Source organism: Patiria miniata, unplaced genomic scaffold (assembly GCF_015706575.1).
Source record: "Patiria miniata isolate m_02_andy unplaced genomic scaffold, ASM1570657v1 HiC_scaffold_16, whole genome shotgun sequence".
In the NCBI taxonomy this organism is placed as follows: domain Eukaryota; kingdom Metazoa; phylum Echinodermata; class Asteroidea; order Valvatida; family Asterinidae; genus Patiria; species Patiria miniata.
This window is the reverse complement of record NW_024037054.1, coordinates 9864459-9885411: the sequence shown is the minus strand read 5'-3', so window position 1 is coordinate 9885411 and position 20953 is coordinate 9864459. Positions and strand designations below refer to the sequence as shown.

The following is a 20953-nucleotide window of genomic DNA, read 5'->3' as shown; positions in this document are numbered from 1 at the left end:
TAAATAATGTTTGTCCTGAACCTTTCAAATTTAATACCAACACACCCATGCTCAATTCTCATCTTAACATTCAACTTAATCTTACCCTACTTCTAAACCCTTAACCTCGCCTCAAGGCTTGGGACTTACTGAACATTTAATTTGTGTCAGATGATGGACGTACATGAAGTATCGGACAACTTAAAATGGCTGATGCCTGAGTAAACAAGCACATGATGGGGAACCCTGGCCCACTGAATGGAGATCTTACATAAGGACCACTGAAATGATTCAGAGACCACTGAAGCGTAATGAGAAAATGGTAATTTATTGAGAGATTTTTATGTTGGTACAAATTTAATAAGAAAAGTACAGTGGGAATCATTGACGTTTGAAGAATTTCCAAGCCTAAAGATTCCAATCATATTATGGACACTGCACAAAGTGTAGATGGCACTTGGTGACCGCTCGTGAGTTTTTCTGTGGGAGAGACACACTGCATGCTGGCACAGGTTTGTGTGTATGAGTGCCAGGCATACAACCAGCATGGTGTTCCACAGTGCCACCTATCTTTAGTCTGCATGAGGGGATACCTGTGCACAGAGTCCATAGTCTGAATATCTTCACATATCAAATCAATCAGTTCAGTTTGTTTTAATATTTAAATACAATTCAATAATTAAGAAAAAATAATGTTATTTTATTGGTATAGTGTGCTTTTCCATAAATTTGATGAGTGGTATGCATACATCAAACAGCAACATCCCTTCGGTGAGTGCTGTACACATGAAACCATTAGAGGAACTCACGGGAGTATTTTCCGTGGTAGGGAAAGGGAGAAGGGTGTTTTATAAATGCAGCTGCAACTTTCAATGTAATAGTGAGCAGCACTGTTCAACTGATGAGAAGTTCCCCAGCCACCACTTGCAATCTCTACCCCATGATCTGATGAGGATAAAGCCTCTGTACTGATGATGTCACACTTTGTCTAAGGAGCCACGAACCTTTGGAGCTACGAACCGTCGGAGCCCCAACCAGGGTCCCCACAAAGTGTGACGTCAACAGTACAGAGGCTTATTGACCGTTCTCATGATACATTCGAATTCCACAGGTTGGCAAAGTCCATAATGCATCCAGTGTAAATAACTGGTTGGCACTGAGAACCTCCGTTAACATTGTTTCTACACATTTGTGCAAACTTTCCTGAAGGAAAACATGCATGTAAGTTTTTACCTTTTTTAATTGTGATGTTTAGAAAGTGGACTTCTAATTTCACATTTTAGTTTTACAATTTGCCAAGTCCATTATGCATTAGATTGTAACCTGCTGATTGGCACTGAATGCTTAGGTTTACCATTTCTTCTTAGTGTTTCTGCTAACTTGGCAAGAGCGCACAAAGTTGGAATATTTCATGGGAACAGCCACCTTGAATATTAACAAACATTTCATTTTGTTTTAAAACTGACCATTTTTGGCGGAACCTCAAGTACCAAAAGATACCGTTAAATACAATTGCATATGACTACATGATTACAAGATATAATTGACACCAAGGTAATGGTGTATTTTGTGAAGTGACTATGTCTAGTGGACCTTGACTGTATCATCAATGGCACACCACCTGACATTTGCTCAGTATAATGATCCCATTGAATGGTGTGACACAGTCCAATCTGCAAACATGACTCGGTCACACATGCCAGCCATTTTGCTACCTGTGACAGTGACAGCAAATGAATGTTGTGTGTGTTTTTCTAATGAGAGTTTTCACTTTCTTATTCATCAATGTTTGTGACAATGGTATTTATGTAGAAGGCTGTTACAGAGGTAAATGGCTTTCAAACAACAAGAAGCCCTTGAGCCTTCATCAAGTTACGCCACTTGTTTGTGGTGCAAATCACTTTCTCCATTCTATCCTTACACAGAAACTGACGTTAAGTATGAACACAGTGAGCAAGGAATATCTGCAGAGTACCCAGTGATTTTCTGCAGCACAATGTTTCAATGTACAAGACACAGTCCCAAGTACATATTGTCAAGTCATGTGAACTGAGGAAAAGGTCAACTCATTTCATTCAAAGGATTACAAATCAATATAACAAAAACTGAAAAAGTAAAGGAATCCTTAATATCAAAACAATCTATAGTCTGTACATAAATGCATTAACAAAAAATTCAAATACCCTCTACCAAAATAAAGGCAGTTTTATTCATTTTGTACAAAAGTTGACTTAATTTTAAATCAATATTCATAAATGTTAAATGCTTTCAATCTACCTTTTCAAGGAATGTTCTAAAAAAGTGCTACACTCTATTTATTTGAGTAGTAATATGCTTATAAAGTAAGCAAGACTACAGAATGTTTGCTAGAAAGAAAGGTAAAGAAAAACTGTACAGTTGACTGAATGCAAGGAAAGAAGAGATCCTTGATCAACATTTAACCTGTATCCATCATTAAAATGGAAACTTTAGGCACCATTATTATCACCATTACAGTGCTCATATGCTCAAGCCAGAAGTGGTGAGTTAACTATTTGAAAGCTCCCAAAAGTCAAGACAAAAGGTACTATCAACTATCACATGTTCTGCAATGTGATAGCATCTAGCCCAGCAGTAAACACACCTTTTCATACTTTAATGTACCCCAGTCCAACCTTTATTGGTCAAATCAGGGGAAATTCATGTGTACAGGTTATAAGTGTAATTATTCATCCAAGAGTGTATCTGCAGCCGTACAGTTTAAAAACAAAACTTGTCATGAAACGTATCAAGCAAAAAACCCCTAAACACATGAATCTACAGAATTTTAAGAGAGTGGTTTGTTCTTCAAATTTTAAAGTGTGGGTTGCTATTTTTCTTTCTTTGACGGACAACTGACATTTCCATTGTAGATCTACATGTAGAAATCAAGCACAGTATCTTTTCAAAAGAATATCACAAAGAAAAAGAAAGCCAAGAAGAGTTGGACTGGAAATAATTACATAATATATATATATCACTTTTAGAAAGGTAATAATGGAAGAAATGATCAATTGGAACAAGTCACAATTCAAATTAAATATTGTCACAATCAATGTATGTGTAAATTGTAACAAAATAAGTAATTGTTTTTAACTTATGACCCTGATGCCATAGAAATACTAAATAACTTGATGAGAAAACCTGTTCCCTGCAAAGTCCTGGTGGATATTCTAAATTTCAATCTAATCATGTTATGTCCTGGAACAGTGAAGACTAAGGAACACATCAATATGTGGATAACATAATAGTCCAGTACTTGATCTAAACATGGATGGTATGCATGTCATCACAATGAATGTGCCTTTGATGGAAGTCACATGATGTTATCAGGATTTGTTTATATTAAACTCATCTCACTCCCCATAGTCAGTACAATACTGAAACTATTATTTAGGCAGTTCATAAGAAGGTTTTCCTTTCACCTGACTTATACCTGCACTAGTCATAAAGACAATTGTAAACAAATGTATATCTTACAACTAAAGAAAGAATTGAACAATGTTGGCAATTTTTGTGGAAAGCAATTTTAGGTTTGAGGTGCAAATAGAACAATGATTGGCTTATTTCAGTAGGGCAACATTTGTCACTTTAATTTGGGTGCTGCTTACATGCTGCTCTGCTTTATGCCATGTGCAAGGTCATTTTCAGCAAAAATTTGCTTTATTCCTTCAAAACTGTGGCTTTACTTGTACAATAGATTGACACATTTGTCAAATGTAGTCATTTCTGAGTGGTCAAATATTGGGTCAGTATACTACAAGATTATTGAAGCAAGTTTTCGTTTTTAGTACATGAGCTAATTCTATGTCTATGACTCACTGTAAGCATGCAAAGTGGATGTGTGCTGGCAAGCACATCCCTATTGGTGGAAGTATTATGTTCGGGAAAAAAAGAATAGAAATTGTAGTAAGAAAAAATATGTACATTTTCTTACAAATTTATTTAGTAAATATTATTTAAAGTATTTTTGTTGATTTAAATGCACCAGTAGTAAATTTACAAGACATGATTTTTTATATCCAAAATTATTTTGGAAAGAAAATGTTTTTTAAACCATTCTTATTAGTTTCAACTCTAGTGATTCATAACTTCAAGATACAAAAATAAGTCTTTCATAGCTCATTTAGCTATTTAGTTCTAACACTCAACATGTCAAATGAAAATGTCATAAACTACAAGTACATTCTTAACACGAAGCCACCACAATTGGACAATGTGCTACATGTATTACCCATCACATATACACCCATACTACATTGGTCCACCACAGACACAACCAGGCAAAAGAAAGTGGAATGACAAGTCCCGATGGCATCACTGGATTCACTTCTGTGGAACAACTTACTGTCACTTTGGTGAGAAAATTATGATTGATGCCGATACAGATTGAGTCAGATTATATAATTACAACTTATATAATTCTCTGCTTGGATGTCCAACTGAAATCCCTGGATGAGATTTTCTTTCCAAAATGGTAAGGGAGATTTAGAGATTTGAGATACACTAGGCTCTCCTGAAATCTTACCCAAGTCCAGTGTCACAATGATCAGCTTTCGCAGGTCACATTCACTTTGTTAAAATGTGACAATACGATGTAAGCTTGGGTTATAAAAGTAGGGAGATGAACGATGTGTGGACACACATTCACACCTTTGAAAATAGCATCACTGTAAGCACCTTTTCCATTTCAAACAGAAAAAAAACCACATCCAGGGTTGTACTGTCTATACTGGACTCAGTAATGAAGTAGACTGACTAGAGTCCCAATCAGTATCCAATGCAAACAAGGCCTTTGTCACGAAGCTTATGAAAGCTTGTACTACCTGAGTACACTCGTCATGTGCATACTTGAGATCAATCCATCTGTCTGTGCTAGGATTCTATAGTGATGTGTGGATGTTTATCAGAGGGTAGTAGAGCTAAGCTTCTTGAGTTTCCTGCGTTGAGCTAGCATAGAGGATGTGACGGGTTCCAAGTTCTCTACCTTAGGTTGATTGTTCAGAGCCAGGTAGGTTGCCTTCATTGCTCCCTGTAATTCATAAACACACAACAGTATCAAACTCATTCGGTAATCAGTCACCACTGCTATGTTTTTTTCATTTTGTTAACGACTCGTGCTGATACTTCAAGTTGCTCTCTACCCATGATATTCAACATAATTATTCAAAATTTCTTCTAACAAATTTTCAATGATTTAAACAGAAATTTTGGACTTTTTAACCCTCTGAAAATATGCTTTTATGCCCGTAACGCACAAAAAGACGTGTCTAAATAAAACATCAATAATGGTAAAACTGAGCTAGCACTAGATGAAGTGCCCGAGGTCCAGTCTGGCACGCTGTAGTAATTGAAACCCATGTCAGCTTGATGCAACCTGAAAATTGTGCAGGTTCTGTTTGGGGTAATTATGCATATGTGTACATTTCACTCTTCCAAAAATATCCAATATTCACTGAGCTAAGTATTCCACATAGGGTTGGATGGTTGGACTGTAACTGTTGCCTGTACATACCTTGACCAGGTCATAATCCTGTGTAGTGAGTCTATTCTGTGAGAGTGACTCGCAGTGTTGCATCCATGGATGCTGCAACACTTTAGCTGCTGACGGTCTCTTGAAGGGGTCCACATGCAGCATCCAACGCACCAATTCCTAGCAAAACGCATCAAATATTCATTAACTAAAGAGCTCAACTAAAGACGGGCAATTTTCATCTAGTTATCATTTGATTTGTTTGGTGATTAGGACTCTATCAGGAATGTACCTTGGCCATTGGTGAGACATGGTCCCAGTTGCCGCCGTTCAAAGGAAACTTGCCCTCTCCAATTCTGGCCAAGATTATCTCAGCACTATCCTCTGGTCCATGTGCAAATGGTGTATACCTAAACAATCAACAAAACAAAATTGGATTCATCGTACATTTTTTTTAAAAAGAGGGTGTGACATTAACAATTGTTAGGATGAGCTGGTGTCATTGAAGTGTAACAGATTATTGGTATGATTGACAGCCCTGATCTCCATAACTGATTGTCATGCAGACACTGGTCTCTCGGTCACTAATAGGAAGCCACTAATGTATGAGAAATGAATTTGACAATGGGAATAGGAAAGACGGCAATAAGAAATTCGGGGGTGCTTAAGTTGCTTGCCACAAGATTATTGCTTTACTAACGTTCGTCCTCGACGATCGTCTCCCCCCTGGTTTGATGGATAAGTTCATTGTGCTCTCAAAGTCAAGGAACGTGCCTTTCAGAGGAAACGTCTTCATCCCACGCCGCACAACATTGCTACTTTTAAGGCGGCGAGATCCACTTTCAAGCATCTCAAAAGGAACAAATATTCCCACTACCTAGCCACAGTTACAGACGACCTTTGGGTGAATCCTAAGCATTTTTGGAGCTGGAAGGTAGCCAACATTGTTGCCGTTCATCAGAATGGGAACAGACAAAATGTTGCCAATTATCGTCCTATTTCGTTGATTCCCCTGGTTTTGAAGGTCTTCGAAAGGATTCTCTGTGAGCGACTCCAGAATCATGTGAAACCTGTCGTTGCTGAGCAACAGCATGGCTTTGTTCCGGGCAGAGATTGTTCTTCAAACCCGACATCCTTGTTGCGTACTGCTTACTGTGCTGTTGATCAGGCAAGACAGCTGGATGTTGTTTTCACAGACTTTTCGAAGGCCTTTGATCGAGTCAATCACAAACCCTTAATTCACAAGCTTTGTTCGTACAATATCCACCCTAAAGGGCCTGTCACACTGTCACGTTCTGGCATGGAGTTCGTACCGCGACCAAGAAAATAGACTAAAACGCTGTGGGAACGCTGATTGCGGCATGGGGACTCATTGATACTAGTTGAGGACTTCAGAGGGACTCCAACAACTTCGCTGAACGCCAAACTACCACGTTCGTTTTGGACATGCACAAAACAAACGCTGCGCCTCGGCGTTTTGATCAGAACGCGGTAAAGACTCTGTGCGAACTCCTCGCGAACGGCCGTGATGCACTGGCAACGTGCAGGACTACTGGAGCAACGTCGTGAGAACTTCACGAACGTGCATGCATCAGGACTGTGCGACTCCTCTGCGTTTCCTGCGTCTATGCCGTTAAAAAAATGTGAAGACTCATGATGACAATCGCCCGTTTTGGCCCGAGTATACACGCCGCGCTTCTGGCTGCTGACGTCACATGTACGTTATAAGGTCGCATCAAGCGCGCGATAAGGACTCCACGAACGTCGTACAAACTTTTTGGACACCATGAGGACGCAGCGAGGATGCAAAGGACGCAGCACAGACTTCTAATTGGTCTTCAATGAAACTCATAGAGAACGCCGCAAGGACGCTATAGAGTGCCACAGGGACGTCTTAGACTTTCGGTGGACTTCACAGAGACGCATTGCAAGCCACTAGTCTTGCGTTTTCATGGCGTTTTGTTACATTTTTAAGAATCTCAACAACGCAATATGAACGCCATGAATGGACGTGACAGTGTGACAGGCCCGTAAGCTTCTGAAGTTGTTGTGTAGTTATTTGACAGAAAGAAAGCACCGAGTTGTGATTGATGGATTTTGTTTTGGTTGGAACAATGTTCCTCAGGGCCCCCTCTTGTTTACATTGTTAATGACATCCCCTTATGTGTCAGCAACCAGTGTTTACTTTTGAGGATGATCTTAATAAGCCTGTTTGATATCCATTTATTTTTAAATCGGAATATTGTGAAAAAAATATCGGATATCGCGAGACTACTAGTCTCATTTACTTTGCCAATAATAAGTAGCAAACAAATTCCACATTCAAATATTGAAAAAAATTTACCTTGAAATGTTTGATAAAAATGTGCAAATAGAAATATCTCACGAAGAAAGAATGAAGCACTAGTATACAAATATTGAATGCTTCGAGTGGTGTAAAAATAGCCTCCCGAGATAATCAATGGACATTCTATTTTCCCGAGGCGAAGCAGAGGGAAAAAAGAATGCTCCATGGATCACTAAGGGAGGCTAGTTTTACTACACCACGACATAAAGCATTCAATATTTGTTTTATAACACAGATTCTGCTTGGTTTTAATATTTTAAACTAACTCCTCACTCTTACGCGCGGAGACGCTTTGAAGCTGTCCTGGGAGCAGGTATTTTGAATTCATGTGCGTGTTTGTAGAACATAACGAAATTAGATGGATTGAATTTTGAAAGTGTCTTCTACATGCAACGGGCAAGTAGAACATACGCAAACAACTTAAGCGCTTCATTGACGGTTAAAAAAAGTCACGGCAAAAAGCATCTGCAGCGGAGGGCAGGGACGCGCACGCATTGCGCTGTTTGCGAAGAGCAAAATGACACGCTCATTTGCTGATCGTGCGTGTTGGTTTTGGGCGTATCGGCTTCGATGACGCACCGGTATATGGAATACAAACGCAGATATGCAAATAGCTGTACAAAAGCCGTACAAAATTTGTAGTTTTCCATAGGTTTGTGCACAAACATGGATGCGCCCATCAGGCATTACTTTGTGCATCGAGTTAGCGCTCTAGTAATTTAATATAGCTCTATGCATGTGACTCGCTCTTGGCCAATCAAGACACAGAATCTGTGGGTGAGGTGTTATAACACGCAATGCACGCTGCACTGATGATGCCTCCTGCACTCACAGTCATAGTAGACTGTGTACAGCCCACACCATTTGTGGTCAAGGGTGTGCTTCCTTAAAAACAATTTACCCCTATTTCCACCTTTTCAAAATTACAAATAATATTTTTTTTTTATGGAGTCCAAAATATTTCCTTGTTCAGAAAAAGTTCTTCATTGTTACAAACTCACAAAATATTTTTTTTTCTAAAGAATTTATTCGAAAAACGATGTTAACTCCAAAAAGAGGGTGAAGCACCCCTTTACAAAATTAATGGATCCGTCCATAGATTTCAAGTGATGAAAACTGAGGGAAACGAATAATTATATACCTGCGTACGTATCATAAAAGTATCATTGAGGGCGCTAAACAAACATGTGGTATGCGGATCTCGTTTGGGAAAGCTTCCTGGCTGCACGCGCCGAAACGAAAGCAATATTTCCGATATTCACTTCTCAACGTCATAATCAACAATTATTTGCGGTGTTTTGTCTGTACAACAAAAATGAACTTCTCGTTCAACTATTTCTTCAGAGACTAGTACCTGTGCGGTATCCACCGTGATTAATTTACACAATTTTGTCTTTGCCTCTGTTCTGCCTTGCTGAACTTACGAACTTCTTTACGGAAAAAGATGTCTGCAAAATCACCCCAATCGAATCGTTTTAAGTATAAGCAGTGTTCTATATGAAACATTTCCGTCAAAACAAAACAGGCACCGTATTTTCTTTGCGAAATGTCAGAGAATTGTTTCCCTTCGGCTAACTTACACACGCACGTGATTACGTTTTCACTTGGTATGAGGGGCGAAATTGAGAAAAATCTTGTTTAAAAGTTGGTCTGGATTGTGTTGTTTGTACTGCCACGTGGAAGACGCAAAATCCAATACACGTGACGTTAGTCAGTTGGTTCCGCCCCTTAATTGGTAAGACCTTGCGGTACAATGCAGTAACAGTGAATTTGTGGTTTGCGGTTTTTCATGGGAGCGCTTTAGCGGCTCTATTTGAACTCAAGTGGTGACTTTACAAAAGCGATACTACAAAAGAATATCGCGATATTTTTCGGCATATCGAATTCCATGATGTGCCGATTTTTTTTAAGAGATCGATACGATTTCCGATATGAAAATTAAATCGAAATATCGTGAAATATCGTCATACAGAACAGGCTTAGATCTTAAGGTGTTTCGTCAAATTGATAGCGAGTCTGACTGTCTGGATTTGCAGAGTGACTTACGTAACATTTATTTGTGGAGCACTACTTGGCGTTTGTACCTGAATATGAAGAAATGTAGTGTACTTACCATTACCATTACTCTGAAGAAGAAGCCTTTTAGCTATGATTATTTTATTGATGGTTAGGCTATTGAGAGGATGCATGTTCAAAAAGATTTAGGTATTCGTATTGACAAAAAGCTGAATTTTGTTGACCATGTGGGCTCCTTGATTAAAAAAGCTGGTCGTTTGTCCGGATTAGTGTGGCGTAACTTTCCGAGTTGCAATAACATGCATATCTTGCACACACTTTATTGTACCATTATCAGACCTCACTTGGAGTACTGTACGGTTGTTTTTAATTCAATTTCCAAATCTCAAAGTGACAGGTTAGAAAGAGTGCAGCATCGTTATTTGTATTTCATGTATAGGACCCTAAACAACCTGAATTCTGACAGTGCCACTCCTAGTTACACTGAAATATGTGATTTATACAGATTGTCTACTCTTGCTGAGAGAAGAACTGTTAATGATTGCTTATTTCTGTACAAACACATTCATAGTTGTTTTAATTTGACTGACACTAATCCATTTTATCTACATGTCCCTTGCCGCCAAACTAGGTCTGCCAACCTTGCCATCTTGCATATCCCATGGAGCCGTGTTGAGGTGACCAAGCAAGGGTTTGTTACTTGGATTTCGTCAACTTACAACCGACTACATGGGAGTTGCGATGTGTTTGGGGCGACCTCAGTTCAAGTATTTTGTAGACAGCTGTACAGAGCCATCAGTAATCTCCCCGCCTAACTCTGCTGCCCCTCTTTCCTACATTACCCTTCCTATTCTGTGTATGTTCCACTGAAAGGTGTACACCTATTGGACTGTGTATTTGGATCTTTCAAGTATGAACCACAACCCTAACTTAAAACAGAATTGTTCAGTAACGAGATAGCCTTGGTCAAGGCGTTCGTCATTAGCAATCCGCACGGTAATCGGCTACCAAATATCCTCACCACACGGCTGCTAACTCGCTAGCTGTGGGCAGTGTAAAATATAGCGCAAACAGCGACCACATGTGGCCACTATTTATATGCAAATCAACAGGACCTGGACAAACGCCTTGGTCCAACCGTCCACAAAAGCTTGTGTTTTTCTTTATGTTACACTAGATTTCTAGCTCACGACCTCGTATGTGAATACAGATAAGTGTAGGCAGGGCTAATATGTGGAGAGTCCAATCACACCTTGGTTAATCCCGACGTCATCAAATTGCAGCTACTTTGCAACATTACATGCATGACAAAAATGGCGGAGATTCACGGTAGTTTGTCGCCCGAAGATCTGTGGTGCTGCTCAAATTCTCCAGCGGATAAATTAGTCCTCAAAGATGGAAGGCCTAAGAATACTTTTTTCGCGGTCAAGCCGTTTTCGTGAATTTGCTGACAGGTAATGGGAAATCCGTCATGTTTTAGGCAGTTCCATTCAGCAACACAATTCGTTGGTTTTCTATACGCAAGAATCAAGCAATGAGAAATAACTTTCAAAGGTCAGCTTAGGTTACTAGCATAATGAGCACCACCCCCAAAACCTCACTCAGACGGTTGGACCAAGGCGTTCGTCCGGGTCCAGTTGATTTGCATAAATAAAAGTTACCGCATGAGTTCGCTATTGGCGCTGTATTTTTGCAATGCACACAGCTAGCGAGCAGAATACATTTTGGCCGCTGGTTACCGTACGGACGGCTAATGACGGAACGCCTTGACCAAGGCTAGTAACAAGAGGGATTCCAAGGCAAGAAACAGATTGCTGCTACCTTCAGAATCCTGACACTGGGATATTAGCTCAAGACAAATCAATGACAAAATCAAAACAACTGACCCTGCTAGCATAGTGTAGAGCAGAACTCCAAGACTCCAGATATCACACGCTGCATCATAACCTTGCCTCTTCAATACCTACAAGCATAACATAGCAAAGAGCAAAACTTAGTATCAAACTCTGAATGGGCAGTTCTGCTATGGTACGTCCAGGCAGAAACTGTGGATGGTGATGTGTGGCATCCCCATCAGGGTCAACTAAAGACACAGCATACATGTGGGTGTTGGTGCAAATGAAATAACACTGAAAAGTTCCCTGTCATCATTTTTATCTTCAAGCTAACTTGAATCCTCGATCATGATTGGTCGATCCGTGGCAAGGAAAGTGTGATATTATCCCAAATACCACGGTCCATATCACAACCTATTCCTGCTGCACGCACGCATAATAGGATTATCGCTGAAAATGTGTGTGTAGTGTGCGTGTTCCATCTTTACTGTGCTGCAAGTATGCTTGAAGATCAAGTTTGCATTCGGCCTCATTGCATATGGCGCACAAAAGCACTACATTATTCCGAGATCCACTCGCGCTCGTGGGACATCTAATACTATCTTCACCACTGACAGTGACATTGAGTCCATAGTCACAGGCCTGGAATAGAACATTACTATGGCATCCAATGAAGAGGCCTTGGCCTTTCTTGTTCCATTTAAATGTTCTGACTTACATTTAAAAAGTTGTTGTGTCAAGTTTGTTACTTTTGGGTTTTTTATCACAAAGGTATTTATAAATAGTAGTGTGATAGAGCACTACGACAAACTTAGTATATTGCATTACTTGCAAACGATGTAACAAACTCTACATCAGAGAAACAAAGCGACGCCTCGCCGACCGATTTACTGAACATCTTTGTAGTGTGAGAATTCGGCAGCCACTCTCCGTAGCGCAACACTTCAACACACATCCTCACACTTGTGACGACATGCAGGTGTGCGTCGTAACTATGACGACATGCAGGTGTGCGTCGTAACTATGACAACAACTGGCGCACAACGCAAAGAACGAGAGTAGTGTCTCATATTCTATTTGGGGACACTCTCACCTGGTGGTTTGAACGTGGAATTCTCCGCGTTCAAAACATGCAAGAACAACACCCCATGAAGGACGGATGTCCGAAAGCTTGGGTACAACTACTAATCAGGTGAGCATTAACAATTCATTTTTCCAGTGTGATAGAGCAGTTATAAACAGTTTGGTTTAAGACTGATTAGGGGGGGGGGGGGGGGGGGGCTCTCCACCGATAATCAGCAACTAGGCCCTCAACCATCACGCAACTATTCCCTAAGCCAAAAATAAGTACTATAATATATAAAGCTCAACTCTTAGTCACTGTAGTGCTCAAAACTGCCAAAGCACTCAATGGTTTTACTGAGTACTCGGTGAATAAACACAATGAAGTACATGTGCTACTGGGTTACAATCAGGTTTTTAATTCAATTGACTAAGTACACTATTTACCTCTGGTGCAACAAAGTTGGCAGTGTAGCATGGCGTCATTAGCATGCCATTGTCTGCTCGCATCTGTTTAGCAAAACCAAAATCACTGATTCTCAGTGAACTAGGGTTTCCTGAGTCATCTGCATAGAGTATGTTACTTGGCTTCAGGTCACGGTGAACCACCTAGGATAGTGAAAAAAATTCAAATTTTAAGAATTATATTCAAGATTATTGGACATAAATTTAAAAGAATAAAAACAATTGCCATGTTTGGATTTGTTACTTTTTTCCCTTAGGCCAAAAAAAAAAAGTCTCCGGTCTCTGGTATGGAGCTTGCCCAAAAAAGTGATTCGGTGACGCGGCTTTTTTTTTTTTTTCCCCTGATTTTTTTGCTTCAAATGTGTGCTGATGACTGCAAATGGTGCCCGACTAAACTTAGTGCAAATATATGGGAGTCCAGAGAGGCCACATAAAGCTTATTCTCGACCATAACCCAAATCTAAAAACACGTTAAAATTGTGCAGCAGCAGTATTCCAGTCAAACCAGTGAGTTTGGTGGTTTTGAGACGTCATCTTTCATTGAAAAAAAAACTTTTTCATTTTGCTTACGCGCATGGCTACGGCGACGCGCGCGCATACCAGAAACCGGAGACTTTTTTTTTTTGGCCTTATATATCTATTTTTGTTATCTTGTGGTTAGATACCGTAATTTCGTTGGTCGAGAGTGGCCATCTGTCTAAGTCTATAAAATGCATGTACAATGGCTAACCTCACATACAATGCCTGTTACATGCGTGCGTGTACAACTTGCACTTGCACGCAGGACTGAGCTGCATGCAATATACATGCGCAGCCACGCTCAGTCTCATGGCAGGAAAGCCTGCAGTTATCAAGAGTTACACCACACTGATTTCATTTATGTTTTTGCACAGTATGTTCCACCCATTTATCGTTTTGAATTATTGGCACGATATAACAAAATAATTGTTGATTGCTGTGCTATGGGATATGCCATGTTTAACCCCTCGGAGCGCACAGCACCAGACGCGGAGCGCACAGCACCCGAGGCGAAGCGCCCTCGGGTGTTGAAAACGTCATATCCCACATCACGTCAGTCAATAATTGTGAAATATTATAATCATTGCCATTCTCTCCTTTGTCGTCTCTTCATGATATGAATCATGATGTAGCTGACAACTGTCAAGACATCATTTGTGGAAAATGTCCCACTGAGGTTTGTAAAATGTGCAGTATACATACACTACACAGTTGGCTTCTAAAGTGTACTTCCATTACTTCCTTCTTGTCTGGTTTGCGTCCTTGGTTCTCAGCATGTGGGTGTGGGATAACTATTGCTTCTCTGTGTAGTAATCTGACCATACCCTGAGTGATATTGACAGTCATGTACTACTGTCAAGTGACTGTAGACATTAGTGGTCATTGGATATTGCACTTACCCTTTGTTGATGGAGATAGTCCACTGTCTTGGTTACCACATGCATGATCTCACAGGCTTCTCTCTCAGACAGACATTTCTTCTTGAGGATTTTGTCTAGTAGCTCACCACCTTTCATCAATTCCATCACCATGTACACATTCTGACCGTCATCATACACCTGATATTACAATCAATCAATTAAACATTGCATATTACAGTCTACTCTTGAGCTGACTCAACTGAACATAGTAAGCATTGACTTCAAGCTGTAGACAGCACTAGGCTCTCCTGCGATAACTTGAATCATGAGTTTCTACATGTAATATCACACTCCAATCCATCAAAGTGCATACATTTTGGGGAGTGAGTACATGTATGCATGAATGAAAGCCCTATATGAAGACTCCTACTAATTATCAACAACCAGGAGGATGTATTGGTAAAAATACCATGCACAACCCCTTCTTCATGTAAGGAATAATGAGACACTTCCTTCAAAAGTCTGTGCATGAAATTAATTAACAAAAAAGAATAAGTTAATCAATTTAGTTTTGGTCCAAGACTCCTGACTTACGGAAACAGCTTATGCCCTTCGTGCATGAACATCAGATGGCACTGGTTGACACACTGCATGCGCGTACTCTTTGGTGCGCATACGGCGTGAAGTACGCACCACTAATTTGATTCTGAATGTGCAATAACCAGTAGCATCTTGGCATGAGCGTCAGATGTCATCAGCCATGCATTCCAATGTCCCTCCCAGTGGTCTCCCCCAACTCTCACTTTGTAACCATTGAGGGGGTACTTGTGCACTGAGTCCATTGCTCGCTTTAATGAAATATTATTCATTTGAAACACTGATGTTGCAGTGTGTTGTATACATAGAGCTATATTAAATTACTAGAGCGCTGACTCGATGTACAAAGTAATGCCTGCTGGGCGCATCCATGTTTGTGCACAAACCTATGGGAAAACTCGAAATTTTGAACGGCTTTTGTACGGCTATTTGCATATCTGCGTTTGTATTCCATACCGGTGCCTCATCGAAGCCAATACGCCCAAAACCTAAACGCACGATCAGCAAATGAGCGTTTCAGTTTGACGTGTGTGCGTCCCTGCCCTCCGCTGCAGATGCTTTTCGCCGTGACATTTTTTGAACCGTCATGATGCGCTTAAGTTGTTTGCGTACATTCTACTTGCGCGTTGCATTTAGAGTACACTTTTAAAATTCAATCCATCTATTTTAATTGTGTTCCACAAACACGCACATAAATTCAAAATGTCTGCACCCAGAGCGGCTTCAAAGCGTCTCCACGCGCAAGAATGAAGAGTTAGCGCTCTAGTAATTTAATATAGCTCTATGGTTGTATACCACAGAAACAAATATGTATGTGGTTGTTTTGCCTGGCAGTATGAGCGATGGCAGCACTAGGCATGATATCACATGATTGAGACAGAGTAAAGGCTGGTTCATACTTCATGCGAATGAGAATGAGAAGTGAATTTCACATCATGAAACACTTGCTGTGAAATTTGCCAGAGTTGAAATGTGTTCAATCTTTTGAAAATTTGTAGCACGACAACTTGACCCGACGTCACAAATTCACATTCGTGTTCACATTCGTGTTCACTTTGGCACTCGATTTCTCACCGAGTATGAACCAGTCTTTAAGATCAGGAATCTTACATCTCTTAATGTGATGATATTAGGATGATGCCCATATCTCAACATGACTTCTATCTCTTCCTGTACATCCTTCTTGCCTTTCTTGATAATCTTGACAGCATATTGTTGGCCTGAAGATTTATGCAGGCAACGTAGACACTTGGAGAAAGACCCTAGACCAATGACCTGTAATAGTCACAACATTGTACACACACATTAGATGCATTTCACTCAGACAAAAACCTCTCCTTATCATGCCTCATGCTTCAAGTATATGAAAGGCTCATGAAATACAATTTGTGTAAATTCAAATACAATGTTAAAATACATCTTTGTGTCCATATTTATCATGCATAATACATATTTGTATTCTAAGCATGTTTCAGGATTTATTGCTGCTTATAAAAACCTTCCATATTCATTGGCAAAACATTGATGTTGGGTGCAAAGGATTGCCATAGTCTTTGCTTCTTCCTCGGGTTATTTCTCAATTAATAAAAACAACCTGCACTGAGTACATCACAGCCTGTCAAAAATCCAAGTGAGTGTACCAGCAGCCTGATACTTGATGATCTGTCTAGTGATGTGACTTGAATGACTTGTGACTGCCTTGATTACACATACCAACTACTGCATCAGCTACATTACGAGCCCATAATTTGTATTGAAAATCCATGATCAATAACGTGAGTGTGTAAATTTTGTTTTAAGGTGAGTAGTAGCAGGACGTTTAAATCTTATTTGAAAAGCATCCCCCAAATACGGACAATCTCTGATAATTTTGACCAAAACATCTTAAACTTATGACACAGTGACTTGCTTTTGCACTGACTGCATTTTTTTCGTCGGAACGTTTCAGAGTTTCTGGAGATGGAAGCTGCAGAAAAACATGGAATGGTGTCATTTTGGACTTCAATCAGATGTAAGGGTCAGACAAAAGTACTTACATCTTGCAGTTCATATTCCTCTGCGATACTTGTCACTCTCGCATGCTTGACTGGAAGCTGTGAATGATACAAAGGAAGAACAACCATAGTCTTACAGGAATTCAGCTGCAAACATTTGAGCATTTTATTTCCATTACTTAAGGCTTTCCATAGCCCTTGTGTGTTTTGAAACCATCACGTTATTTTAATATTCATGAGCAAACAAAGTGATGTTGTGTCTCAGGCAGACGCTTCAGTGTCACAGCTGATTGGGCACAAAGGGTTGCCAACATCTTTTCACTTAGATAAATATCCTGTTTTGTGTTGACTTGTTGATTTACTACAGGGCAATTTGATGAGCAAATTTTAGTACCACAACGGAGTCCTTTTAAGTTTCTTTTTGGTACAGAGAATACATAACATAACATGAATGCCTGAAGTGACATTACAACACCCTACATGTCAAGAAAACAAAAAAGCTCTCTGAGTTTGTTATCACCGATGAATGGGCAAATATTTCTGAAACCAAAACATCATCAAAAGCATTGGGAACTGCCTTATCAACATTCATGTGAAATAAACATATGTCCCTATTTGCTCTGTGCATATATGTGCCCAGAGTACTACAATGATAACATGCCAACATACTGTTTCTTTTGCAGGTTGTGTATGTGTATTATTAGTAGCTGCCTTCATTTCATCTTCTTGCAACAGGACAGGAGCAATGTAGCTGAATCCTCTGAACAGCTGATGGGCACTTGCACTGGGGGGTAGGCCAGGGGAGTCTGCAGAAACAATGACCCATAATCATCAAGACTTTGGTTAGGACAAAATTATTCCCCCCATGTCAATTCCTCTTACAAATACAACAATCCCACTGGGCCAGCAACGTGCTTCAATAGAGAAGATATATGGAAGAAATTTTATGGAACCTTCAAGACTGGGCCAATTCATCCCTTATTTTCCACTAATTTTGCCTGTTTTAAAGACATACACACGTACTTTCCACGTTTTTAACATATTTGGAGATTAATTGGTGTATACTTGATCAATTAGAACATGACAACATTTGGATTATCAAGACAGGATACAAGTAATTATGAACAAATGTTCAGATTCATTGAAACTTTCAGAGATCAAACTGACCCTTGGAAAAACTTTAACCCAAATAGTTCGTGGTCTGGACTCTGAGGCCAAGCCCCTTCATCACAAATTCAAGGGTATAGCATCAAGATTTAGGAATTTCAATAGGATTAAAAAGCCATTATGGGAACCCAGTTCTGTCAATTACACTTTTTTTTTTAATCTACATATCCAATAATTGAAAGTTCCAAGTACAAGTATTAGGTGTTACTAATTCAAGGCACCCCCCCCCCAACCTCCTAGGGGAAGGGGGCCTTTATCTTCAGTTTGTTTAGCCATTTTGCTAGGAAGCTACTAGAAACAAGCAGTCCTAACATGGCAATAGACCTTGACATGTGTGTCATGTCACCATGTCCATAACCAATGCAAGGAAATGAATAATTGACAGTGTGTAGTAAGGAGTTCTGAGCAACACCACCTATCACCTGTCATGACAATGAATACCATCCGCTCTGGCCAGCCTCCGCTCATTCTGTCTAGCCACCCTACTCACTGCTAATCACAACAATTTCCTACATGTGTCACTCTGCTAACCTCACATCCTCGCTCACTCTAGTGCCTACCAAATCAACTTATGCAACAGCCGCATGAAAATAGTGCATTGCAAAGTACAAATGTATATTACAGAACTCTCGGGTTGGATTTAGGTCGGCAAATTGAAGAAAATTCACTTCCACTGAAATTTTGCAATCAAATATTATCATCTGGATTTTTATACTGTGTCAAGAATATCATCTGATATGCTTGATCATACAATATGGTAATAAGCATATTTGTTGATATCAGAGATAATTCAGAGTTACGGTGTAGCCACAAGATCACACATTAAATGAGAAACCACAGGCCTGTTCAACTGTTTCAAACTTGCTTAGATGAGCTGCTTAGTCTCGAGTTGGGGAGAGGCTAACAGTAACAGTTTGGAAATCATCACGTCAATCACAGCTTTTGCACGTGATCGTCAGAAAAAAACATCAGTTTCCTGATATGACAGGATACATGTATGTACATATTATTTTTTATTATTTACTATTATTATTTATTTTGCCTTTAAAAACAACAACAAATATAAAGCAATAACAGAGAGAGAGAGAGAAAAAAAATACAATTCAATACAAACACTACTCAGAAGGGACATACATGTAAGTAATACAAGAAAAACAAAATAACAGGACAAAACTAAACCCGCATGGGCAAGGGCTGGCAAAAGCAACAAGAATCACTATAGTCCTTAGACTTGCCTGCTAGCCCTCATGCAGGCAAAGGAAACGTAAAACATTTATATAAATATATATATATAATTATTTGTATCCAATGATAATATACAAATAATTATATATAAACAAATAATAAGTTTTTATACACAAATAATACAAATAATTATTTGTATATAAAAACATTAACATCTGGGCTTAGCAAGTCTATTTATCTATTTATATACAAGTAATAATTTGTATATACAAATAATAATAACTTTTTATATACAAATAATTATTTGTATATAAAAACATTAACATCTGGGATTAGCAAGTCTATTTTAATCACACCGCAGCAAAAGTGTAACTGAGTGAACACAATTACACATTTAAAAGTAGAATGGCAGACAAATTAGCTTGACCTTTCTCTCTAAACAAGCTGGTCAACCTGTACCTTTTGGGGTTCTGGATGTAAACTCTGTATCAAAGTAGAAGGTATCATCAGCATTAGACACAGCCGGCTTGAAAGGTGGTGAAATCTCTTTCCTCAATAGTTTCTGAAATCATAACAAACATGTCCAGATGATCAATACGGTATGGTGGATAGCTCTTTGATCAGAAGGATACACAGCCTCAAAGTTCATCTCAGGTAAACTGAATGCTTAAAAGTTCCAGAACTTATAAACATTTTTGATTGAACAAGTTCACAAAAAACCACCCCTAACAGGGCTTATAAAATAACACTGCATCTAGCATATCAATTTATGTTGTTTTATGAGATATTTTCCACTTGAAAAGTTACACACTCTACCTAATTTTTATCCCCTCCAAAATTAACCGGGCGGTTTTGGAGGATTTTGGATTGAGGTTGTATGCCAAAAATGTGTCAGTTGATTTTAGAGGATAGATTGTGTCAAGGTCATCAAATGTACATGTAGAGTGCGTTCTGTTCAGCCTTGTATAATTGAGGCTCACATTATACAGGATACCATTCGCACTGCTTCTGGATATCATTGGCACTGCCTCACCACATTAACAGTGATTGTTGGAGGATTTGAAGAATTGAGGCAGTGGTCCACCCCTCCAATGAACTAATGCAAGAAATAACGGATGGTGTAAGGATTTTACATGACAGCATTTGGCGAATTTTGCAGGACTGACGAAATTTTGTTGCCACGGTGTTTGTTGTTAATGATTTTTAGGATGATTGTGGTGGTTGATGTCAAGATTATAACAGAAGCAGCAGGATGGTAGTGGTTGGTGTGGTTGTATTGGTCATAATGGTGTGGGCTTCAATGATACTTCTTATGGTGATTTCTGTTGTTTTCCTGTATTTTACAAGGTTATGGTTTCTATGCTTCAAAACAACCTGAAATGAGTTTGCATGGCATGTGAGACTCCCAAAAGACTTAATTAAAGGACCCTTTCATA

General features: G+C 39.4%; 1 protein-coding gene across 1 annotated transcript in view; it reads right to left on the bottom strand.

Annotated features, from left to right (window-relative positions):
- Positions 1-288: 288 nt before the first annotated feature.
- Positions 289-20953, bottom strand: part of LOC119722952 (ribosomal protein S6 kinase alpha-3-like) — a 65332-nt gene continuing 44667 nt past the window's right edge. The window contains exons 12-21 of the mRNA XM_038193371.1: positions 19977-20079; positions 17835-17971; positions 17208-17264; positions 16282-16446; positions 14614-14772; positions 13178-13339; positions 11720-11796; positions 5763-5880; positions 5513-5650; positions 289-5029 (exon numbers count right to left, since the gene is read on the bottom strand). Of these exons, the coding sequence (XP_038049299.1) occupies positions 4904-5029; positions 5513-5650; positions 5763-5880; positions 11720-11796; positions 13178-13339; positions 14614-14772; positions 16282-16446; positions 17208-17264; positions 17835-17971; positions 19977-20079 (1242 nt within the window). The 3' untranslated portion in view covers positions 289-4903. The remainder of the gene's footprint in view (positions 5030-5512; positions 5651-5762; positions 5881-11719; positions 11797-13177; positions 13340-14613; positions 14773-16281; positions 16447-17207; positions 17265-17834; positions 17972-19976; positions 20080-20953) is intronic.